Source organism: Ammodytes marinus (genome assembly GCF_949987685.1).
Source record: "Ammodytes marinus genome assembly, chromosome: 11".
NCBI classification, from domain to species: domain Eukaryota; kingdom Metazoa; phylum Chordata; class Actinopteri; order Uranoscopiformes; family Ammodytidae; genus Ammodytes; species Ammodytes marinus.
In genome coordinates this window covers 2978298-2989442 of record NC_137215.1, presented here as the reverse complement: position 1 = coordinate 2989442, position 11145 = coordinate 2978298, and the positions used below count along the sequence as shown (strand labels likewise).

Here is an 11145-nt window from a genome sequence, read left to right as displayed (position 1 = left end):
TGCATTCCATAAGACTGGCCTGCTCAATGTACAAAATGTAAAACTAATATTTGGAATTCTCCGCTCAGGAGGATAATTCAGATTATTGGCAGAGGTGATTTTACACCAATGAGGACATATTTATGAATGAGGATATTGATATTTAGCTAATAGACTACTTAAAATGTTACACAGTGCCCCTTTAAAAGATTTTGAACAACAACTTTTAAAATTTTCTTACAAAAAACCACAGAGAAGACATAATGTTCTTTAGAAGAGTTCTCCGGTGTTGACATTCAGCGGAGGCCAGCGTGAGGAGACAGTGGTTCTGCATGACACACGGCCCTTTATTTACTCTCCACTTCAGCGCTCTCTGTCTGTTGTGACTCCTTTGTTTCCATGAACACACCTGAAGCAGCCGCCGACCGAGAGCTGACGTCATTCATTCTGAAATTTTTAAAAGAACACAATGTGGCAGGGATTGCAATTTGACTACTTAGGGACACCATACAATATAATATGATATGATACAAAACCAACCGTGGCCTTTAAAAAGTTAGTTGAATAAGCACATTTAAAAGAAAGAAAATGTGGCAGAGATTTGAGTCTTATGCTATTCTATTGATTGAGAGTCACCTTACAATATAATATGATACAATACCAACTGTGGCCATTAAAATGAGCTGAATAAACACACGTTGTTGACTCATATTTAAGAGATCTTTAACTGTAAAATCATATCATTCATTTCAGTTCATTTTCTTTATTTATATAAAAGTCTTATAAAAGTAGTGCATCTTTGAGTATGGTAGCAATATTCTTAAAACTCAGCATAAAAGAACCCAAATAGATGTATTTTATATGACCTCGTAGGTTGAATTGTTATAAATAAACATATATAAAGCCAGGATAAGCAATATTTCTCAGTTTGAAAATGTGAAATGCTCGATGTGTCTCTGTGTAATTCTCAGTACTGCAACTAGATGGAGCCAAATTAGTACCAAAGATATTTTAAATTTTTTATCAAAATAAGAAACAATTATTGCCTAGGCTCTGTAAACGGGCATGTTGCTAGCTAAAGTGGGCCCCCTTTATATACATATCTAATTTAAAGAGCCTAGGCTGTGTATTAACACTGGATGTTATTTCAGCACACACACAGTACAGACATGTAGCAGATCATGAGGAGATATTCACTGATTTTGACAAAAAGTGATTTTGACAACAAACGTTCCCCAGAAACACTGATTCCACCTTTATCAATGAACCCACCTCGGCTTTTCTACTAAGTCTATACTAGGCTCTGTAAACGGGCATGTTGTTACCTTACTTAGCTACTGTGGCCCCCTTTGTTTACATACTAGTTTACAGAGCCTATAGGCTGCACCAGACTTTCTTTCAGAACACACAACACATAGCAGATAGCGGATCATGAGGAGCAATTATGAATCACTGCTCAATTGATCTCTACAGGATAAATAAAGGTTAAATGAAATGAAATCAATTAAATACAATTAAAAATGGACCCACCTAGTCTTCTCCACGTGGTCTATGGTCTCTGTCTGTCTATCTATCTATCTATCTATCTATCTATCTATCTATCTATCTATCTATCTATCTATCTATCTATCTATCTATCTATCTATCTATCTATCTATCTATCTATCTATCTATCTATCTATCTATCTATCTATCTATCTATCTATCTATCTATCTATCTTTCCATCCGTCCGTCCATCCGTCCGTCCATCCGTCCGTCCGTCCGTCCGTCCGTCCGTCTGTCTGTCTATCAGTCTGTCTGTCTGTCTGTCTGTCTGTCCGTCCGTCCGTCCGTCCGTCCGTCCGTCCGTCCGTCCGTCCGTCCGTCCGACTGTCCGTCCGTCTGTCTGTCTGTCTGTCTGTCTGTCTGTCTGTCTGTCTGTCTGTCTGTCTGTCTGTCTGTCTGTCTGTCACCCACCTGGTCTTCTCCACGTGGTCTATGGTTTCGGGCAGTGTGATGTTGCTCGTCTCGGGCAGCAGCAGAGCCACCAGACCAGCTGTGATGGCCACAGAGCACAGGATGATCTGAGGCAGAAGCACCCAGACGTCCTCCAGTAGCAGGATGAGAGGAGCCACTAACACTCCACAGCGACTCATGAAGTTAGTGTAGCCCAACGCATTCTGTCTGGAGAGATAGAGGGTAGATTATAAGTATTAAAGGTGGAGTCAGTGATTATATATGTCTGTCTTTCTGTCTGTGTGTCTCTGTGTGTGTGTGTGTGTGTGTGTCTGTCTGCCTGTCTGTCCGTGATTCTGGAGAACATTTGTTGTCAAAATCACTTTTTTTGTGGTTAAAATCAGTGAATAGCTCCTCACGATCTGCGACTTGTCTGTACTGTGTGTGTGTGTTCTGAAAAAACATGTGTTAATACACATCCTAGGCTCTGTATATATACGGGTATGTAAACAAAGGACATGTAAATATAGAAGGGCACACCATAGATATCAAATGCCCGTTTACAGAGCCTATAGGCTGTGTATTATCATTAGATTTTTTTCAGTGCACACACAGTACAGACAGGTAGTAATGAATCATGAGGAGATATTCATTGATTTTGACAACAAGCATTTTACAGAATTGCTGACTACACCTTTAAGTGCCCCACAGCCGGTAGGTATGTACATCATTGATATGACTAAAGAGAAAATTAAGTTAATGATTTTTTTCTTATTTTTTTATGAAAATATATATTATATTATATAATTATTATATAATAAATACTTATTTATTAAACAAAATCTTAATCATAATTATTATTTGTTTTAAATGTATTATTTATTTATTTTTATTAAATGACAAATCAGTGAGAGATGAAAAAATGAATGAATACAGAAAGAAACCCGCAGTATTTGATGGCAGATGGTGTTAATAAATAAATAAATGCATGCCAGCAGCTGACCTGACGACCGTGGGGTAGAGCTCAGTGGTGTAGAGGAAGACGGTGGTGAATGCAGCCTCTGAAAGACCTTTTCCTAGAATGGCCACGACAGAACGCACATACCACAGGCCTGCAAACAACAAGTACACGCAATATGTCCCTTTTACACTATGATCCTGGTGTAGTTACCTTATATAAGGGCCATGGGAGAGAAAAACAATGAGATCAGATTTAAATTTTTTTTTTCAAAATGGAATTGAAAATGTTGAGAAAACAAAGTGAAAATACAATATTAATAATAAAATGTGTATAATGAAGTTTACCTCCATCATTTACATTTTTCACTGAAACAAGAAGATGCAATATGTCACCTTTATACCATGATGCTGGTGTAGCAACCATAATATTAACTGCAGAATATGTACAACAACAGAAAGATACTGCGTAAAAAATAGGCGATATTTTAAAGGTGCAACAAGGAACTTTTAAAATATTTCTGAAACAGCCTAATTTTTCCTCTGATGATCATAAGTGACATGTAACAGCAAACGCGACCATCAGTGCAAAGATTTCTAGTTTTATATAGTTTTTCTCAATGCCTATGTCATGGGTATACGCTCACCCAGGAACAACAGTTGGCGTAGTAAAAACACACCCGCTTTTGTCCAAAGGGGGCGCAAGAAATAACACAAACTGAAAGTTCCTCGGAGCACCTTTAATATTTACTGCACAACAGAAAGATACTGCATAATAATCAGGCAATATTTTAAATTAACCTATCATCATTCATCAATGATTGCCATGTAAAAGGATCTTGTATTTGTAATGTACTCATTAAAGGTGCTTGTCATCCCCCCTCTCTCTCTGTCTCCCCATTTCAACTCTGTACTGTCTAATAAAGCTTGAAAATGCCCAAAAATAATCTTTAAAGAAAAGTACAGAAAGGATTTTTTAACCTTTTGGGAGGAAGATATTGATGGCGATGCACGTCCCAGTAAGCAGCAGGGTCCCCGCTTGGCACATCCGTCGCCCCACCAGGTTCAGACAGAAGTAAACCGTCAGCTTGGCCGGGACTTCTATCGCTGCGTAGATGAAATGTGTGAGATACAAACTCAGACCGAAACCACTGATGTTCAGGCTGATCCCATAGTACGTCAAGGCGATCCCACACCTGCAAAAATAGTTACACTTATGAAGTGTTTGTCAATCATCTATCTAATTATGCTTTCTATGTGTGTGTAACATAATTTCTTTCTGTATGATAATGTCTGTTTTCTTTTACATAAAAAATGAAGAGACCACTCCAAATATTCAGTGTCTCTTGTTTTACTATTAAAGGCATATGTTTGAGTAGAATGAACATTTTGATTTTATAATATAAACTACTGACAATATTTCTACCAAATTCACAATAAAAAAATTGTCATTTAGAGCATTTTCCGGTGGTGTAGTGGATAGAGCGTGTACCATACAGGCTCCGGCCTTCGTTTCAGTGCTCGCGGGTTCAATTCCGACCTGTGGACCTTTACTGCAGGTCATCCCCCCTCTCTCTCTGTCTCCCCATTTCAACTCTGTACCGTCTAATAAAGCTTGAAAATGCCAAAAAATTATCTTGAATAAAAAAACAATATATTTTTTTAATAAGTTATTACCCACCATACGATCCCAGTCAGCACACTCAGCCGTCTCATCTTCGGGGTTTTGAAGAGGTGAAGGTAAGAGTAGTTTTTATCCTGGTTTTCATTTATCTCTATATTGGAGAGAGTCTGTGCAGAGGCAAAGAAATCATGTAAAATGTCTCCATCTAGTGGTGAGTTTGGAGAATGACACAGACATCACTACACGCAAATTCATCTCCTACCCCCTTATTTTACATACAGTAGCTATTAATAATTCAAAAAGATGATGTAATCACTTAAAATATTATACACAAGTTAGCTTTTTTAAAGGCAAGGCAAGGCAAGTGTATTTCTATAACTCAATTCAGACACAAGGCCATTCAGAGTGCTTTACAGGGGCATGAAATACATCAAGATTAGACATTAGAAATTGCATTAAAGAGATAGTAAAAACAAAGAAAATACATCAAAATTAGACATAAAAAAAAATCGACAGCGAAGAATGGCTGCAATGAAATTTCTGTGACTGACAATTTAACTATTTTTAAATTTTTAGCCTATTTATCTAATTTAAAGATATTGGGGGATCTGTATTCACAAAGCCAAATAGAATGTATTTTGAGTCAAGCCAGGAAAGCCATACCTCCAGTTTTAACTTGGATGACGCTTGTTGTCGTTTGTTGAACTTTGCACATCTGTCGAGGTAGATTTGAGCCTGTTTCACTTTACCGTTGGCTAACAGCCAGCGCGCAGACTCAGGAATCCACCTGCAAATATAGTTCAAATAAGGAACAAGGAATGGACACATTAACTAAAGTAGGAAAGGATTGAAATTACTGAATGAAGTAACATTATGTGTCTTATTTTGAAGGGCAAGTTGACCCTCTACCAACACATTTTTTCAGATTTTAATAAATAATTTAATAACCGGATTTATTTACAATCACTTTAATACAGATAGATAGATAGATAGATAGATAGATAGATAGATAGATAGATAGATAGATAGATAGATAGATAGATAGATAGATAGATAGATAGATAGATAGATAGATAGATGGATAGATGGATAGATGGATAGATAGAGAGATAGATAGATAGATAGATAGATAGATAGATAGATAGATAGATAGACAGACAGACAGACAGACAGACAGACAGACAGACAGACAGACACACAGACAGACAGACAGACAGACAGACAGACAGACAGACAGATTCTTAATTGAAATTCTGTTTTAGTTAAAATAAGGAACAAGGAATGAACACATTAACTATAGTAGGAAAGGAATGAAAAGACTCAATGATAAAATTAAATTCAAAAGTGAAGTAGATTTTGTAGAAATGTTGGAGGATGAAATACATTTTTCAACATGTAAATTATTATTTTTTTCACTATGAAGTAACATTATGTGTCTTATTTTGAAGGGCAAGTTGACCCACGTCTAACAAGAAATGTGTTCAGGTTTGATTCAGACAGACAGACAGACAGACAGACAGACAGACAGACAGACAGATATACACGCAGACAGATAGATAGATAGATAGATAGATAGATAGATAGATAGACAGACAGACAGACAGACAGACAGACAGACAGACAGACAGACAGCCAGACAGACAGACAGACAGACAGAATTGAAATTCTGAAAACATTTGGAAAACATTCACACATTTGATACAGGAAAACTTACCACCAGGTCAAAACTGCGAATCCTAGTGGGGCAGTGACGGCCATGGTGAGTGTCCGCCAGTCGTTTATTAAGACAGCGAAACCAGCCAATAGCATGTTCCCAAACGACCAAGACAAACTGCCAATCACACCGATGAAAGACCGGTGATCTGTGTCCACCCACTCAATGCCTGGATGGTGAAGACAATGACATTATACATGTAAAAGGAGCATGCTTGAACTTTTAAGGTACAGCGTTTAATATTTGAGTATTTTGGTGACATCCAGTGGTGAGACTCTAGATGTCAACACTCCCTTGATAATCCATCCTGTTCAGAGAATTTACAGAAGCTACGGTGGCCTTCAAGGACAAGAAACTAGTTGCTAAAGATGGCATCATCCACCACTGCCTCAAGTAACCATGAGGTCTCTAGTTCCTCCCAGTAACCATGAGGTCTCTGGTTCATCCTCCCAGTAACCATTAGGTTTCTGGTTCCTCCCAGTAACCATGAGGTCTCTGGTTCGATCCCCGGCACCGGACAGGAGGGTGTTAGTTGTAAAACTAGTGGTGACTGCTATTACATCTATACGGTGCCCACCATCTCTACCATTGTGTCCTTGAGCAAGACACTTAACCCCAAACTGCTCCATAGGTGCTGTACTATGGCTGACCCTGCGCTCTGACACCCTCTGGAGTGTGGGAACTTGAGAGGGGATATGCGAAAAGACGAATTTCGATATACCTTGTGTAAAATGACAAATAAACAAACTTAACCTAATACACCTGTAAAAACAACACTTGTAACACATCTGATTAACTTACTGAGGACCAATGAATTGGTGGCGATTCCAGTTATTCCAAATCCAGTGAGAAACCTCAGCACAGCGAACACAGTGTAGGATTTAGCAAACGCGCTGGAAAAGCCGAACACGATCGTCATGACGTACGAAAGCATGAGAGTGTTTTTCCTCCCATACCTGGACATAGCAAACAGGTGGTACGTTATGTTATGCACTTAAATAAACTTAAAGGTGCCACAAGGAACTTTTAAATATTTCTGAAACAGTCTAATTTTTCACTCTGATGACCATAAATGACATGTAACAGCAAATGAGACCATCAGTGCAAAGAATGCTTTTTTTATATAGTTTTTCTTAATGCCTTTGTCATGGGTAAACGCTCACCCAGGAACTACAGCTGGCATAGTAAAAACAGTACCGCTATAATTAACACAAATTTAAAGTTCCTCGGAGCACATTTAATATAAGGAACATAAGAGACAGTTTCTATTCACTCACTTATCGCTGAGGAATCCAAACACTATGGCTCCGATCATCACTCCAAAGAAGAAAATGGAGCTCATGGTTTTTGTCAAACTTTTCTGATCGCAGACGAGATCCCACTGGTACAAACAGACCACACAGGAAAGGTTATTATAATGATTAATATACATTATACTGATATACTATTCATGTTATTGTTATATAGTCGATTCCACCTAAATGTTGCTCCGTTTCTGTAGATTGTAGCGCGCGACACTAGCGCTGGCTGCTGTCCTAAAGATTGTTCGAAAGTATCAGAAACCCCTCCCCTCTCATGACATCATAAAGGGATAAGCCCCCATTACTGTATGAACCTTACTTAGCACTATCTCCACCTGTGACAAGCCACACCCCCAGATAGCCCCTGAATCTAACTGCTGGTTTGGATCCAACTGCACTGTGAGGAATGTTCAGGTTTTTTTCGGACACTAAACCATGAAAACAATTTCTAGTAAAAACCCAAACTACTGTACAAATAATATGTGACCTTTAAAGACTTCTTCATTATACACAATCTTTGATTAAAACATCAGGTGTGGGGCGTTCCGGTTGTGTGATGGATAGAGCGCATAACATATTGGCTCCGGCTTTCGTTGCAGTGGTCACAGGTTCAAATCCGACCCGTGGACCTTTACTGCAGGTCATTCCCCCCCTCTCTCTCTGTCTCCCCATTTCAACACTGTACTATCTAATAAAGCTTGAAAAATTATCTTAAAAAAATACATCAGGTGTTGTACCTCTGTTGCCAGGGTGGAGATGAAGGTAGAGTTGTCATAAACCCATCCGCTCTGACACTGAACTGTCTGCATCTCCGTACTGTTGCTGCCGTTGACTAAGAGTTGAAACTGAAGCTCTGCAAACATCTCACAGGATCTCAGGACACCATCTTCTCCCCTGGGAACACTAACGGTTAACCTCTGGTCCTGGGTTAAGTTAGCAAAGATCTGTCCATCGTCCATAGAGCCAATGTTACAGTGGTGAGAGGGCACGGCAGCAATGAAGTTGTTTAGTAGGTAGTGTAATGGCAGGACTATCCGCGGGCAGCACATCATCACAAGTATGAAGATCTGGAAATGCCCAAAACCGCCGATTTCCTCCAGGATCGTCTCAAACTTCATCCTGACCGTAGGTTTGTCGTCTGAAATAACAAGTTGAGATTCAGTTTTTGAATTTAATTTTTATGCTTCTACCACAAGAATTTACAGATAAAAATAACTACAGTATATGAACAAAAAATGCATAAAGGTGCACTATGTTACTTTGGATGTGTCAGAGAAGAGAAGTGAACATTTTCTAAGGTATATCCTCATAACTGAATAAACAAACTAGTGACAAAATGTCCCCGCAACACTGTTTGAAGTTAGAAAAGCTTCCTCAAAAGTTACTATGTAACTTTTGTTGTTGACAGCAGCAGAGCACACAGTTTTGGTTTACAAACATATTCAAGTCTTAACGTTTGGTTCCATGTGCCTCAAAATGAATTAGTATTGATTTATGATGATAGAATCATTCGATATCAAAAATTACATGTAGAGTAAATATGTTTTGTAAACTAATTGCAGGCTCTGTGAATGTAAACAAATCCCCCTCCTCTGGATCTGCATAGTGCACCTTTAAACAATCAATAAAAGAAGTAAAACATTAGATATCACAACTTTTATACAATATAAACGTTTAAATTACTTGCCTTGATAGACAAATGTTATCTGCAGACGTCTCTGTTCCCCATGTGGTTTTCCTTCAAGTGAACAGGACTGAATAATCCCTCTAATCGCCTTTGGACTTTGTTGTAAGTTGTACAAAATTCCAAGTTAAATACATCACATATTGGACACACAAGTACATGTTTAACATTAGATAGGGGACCTTTTGTTCAAGCACTGGTCTATTTTGAGATTGTTGTCTATTCTGCATCCATAACATGACTTCTTTCATAGTAGTATAAATCAAAAGTCCAAATTGTATATTTAGGTGTTTATTTGACTAAAGCTCATCTGTTTGCGTCTGTATATTTCTCCTGTACAACCTGTGATGGTGAAATAATTTTCAGTGGGTTTAGTCTACTTTAAGAATGTTCCCCTTTGATTACTGTCTTGTGACATATTGTCTTTTTGAATGATTGTTAAGAGAAACCAGTGGAGTCCTGAACCCTGAACGGTGACTGTTTATTCCTTGTATTGATCTGTCATGTGTTGTCTCTGTTTAAAGTCTTAAACCTTGGTGAGGTGGCTTTATTTTGTGTTGTGTATTTTAAAGATATATTTTTTTGGCATTTTATGCTTTATTGATAGTGTAGAGACAGAGTTGAAATGGGGCAGAGAGGGGAGTGACATGCAGAGAACGACCACGGGCTGGAATCAAACCCGGGTCCGCTGCTGGCCGAGGCCCATGGGGGGGACGCCCTACCAACTGAGCTAAGGGCGCCCCCTGTGTTGTGTATTTTGAGTGAATAAACTCATCAGCAACAAGGATTTGTTTATATGTTGTTAGTTGTCTGATTTATGCTAAATGTTGTTCTTTGAAGCGTGCCAGAAATGCATGTACTGTACATAATATTATTAGATTTTTGACATATGCAGAGCTGAGAGGTCATTATTTAAAATTGTGTAAAAGTTCTCAGACTAAAACTCATAGTTAATCCTAGTAGAAGAGCTGGAGATGAGCCTAAAAAAGAGAAATATTAACCAGAATACAAGAATGTTTTGTCTGCAGTTTAACATTTAACTGACTGAAGGAAGTTGTTTTTGAAAAGGTGGATGGTTGTGTGTGAGAAACTGTGTTTTAAGCAACAAAAAAAAAGAAGACAATTTCATCTGATCTCCACTTATAGAGCACCATTCCCTGGTTTTTCACAGACCCAAAGTGCCTTACATTGTTTTGTACACGTTCACCCATTCACACACACATTCATACACAGATAGCAGCAGCAGCTACCACGCAGTGTGCAAGCTAACTATCAGGAAACATTTGGAGTTCAGTGTCTCTTTGCCCAGGGACATGTGGCGGGGAGACGGGGGATCGAACCACCGAATAGCCGACCCTGCAACCCAGTGAACGACCGCCCTACCCACCTCGCCTGTAAATGTTGATGTATCCCACAAAGCTCAGCTGCTTTAGAAGCCCAGTTTGGTTTTACAGAAGTTGTTAATTTAAATCCACTTAAGTTGAAAATAAAGTTCCGTGTTGTCTGGCTTTATTTTTATTTATTTATTTGTTAGGGACGGTGCATATTAATGAACAGCTGTAACAATTACAGCTGTAAAAATGCCAGATTATAGCAAAAGTCCTAGTTTACATCTGTTGTCCTTTATCCGTGATCAGCGCCTCATATTATTGTAATGCAAAGACTTGGTTGGACTTTAACCCATAATCCCTTGCTCCTGAAGCGGATGCCTTATGCATTAGGCTGCTGGTATACATTCTCCAAATATCTTTAACATCATGTTGATTTCAAACTACATGTTTAAAAATGTGTAAACACTCAAACAAATGTCTTAGATCTATAAAGTAATTTATTTTATTCGGATTGATTCAAAACATGCAATAAGAGACTGGTGGACAAAGGAACTGGCAGCCTGTCTGGCCTTGGAGAGACATGTATTGTACAAAAGAAGGACAAGAACTTTGCTCATTT

General features: G+C 38.5%; 1 protein-coding gene across 1 annotated transcript; it reads right to left on the bottom strand.

The window, feature by feature from the left end:
• Positions 1-326: 326 nt before the first annotated feature.
• LOC307257557 (solute carrier family 22 member 7-like) lies at positions 327-8629 on the bottom strand (the record flags this gene model as incomplete). Its single annotated transcript, XM_080036818.1, has 10 exons — positions 327-426; positions 1937-2143; positions 2919-3027; positions 3854-4068; positions 4554-4663; positions 5160-5283; positions 6211-6379; positions 7012-7166; positions 7488-7591; positions 8249-8629. 10 exons carry the CDS (start codon positions 8627-8629, stop codon positions 327-329), a joined length of 1674 nt encoding a protein of 557 aa, XP_079892944.1.
• Between the last annotated feature and the right edge of the window lie 2516 nt (positions 8630-11145).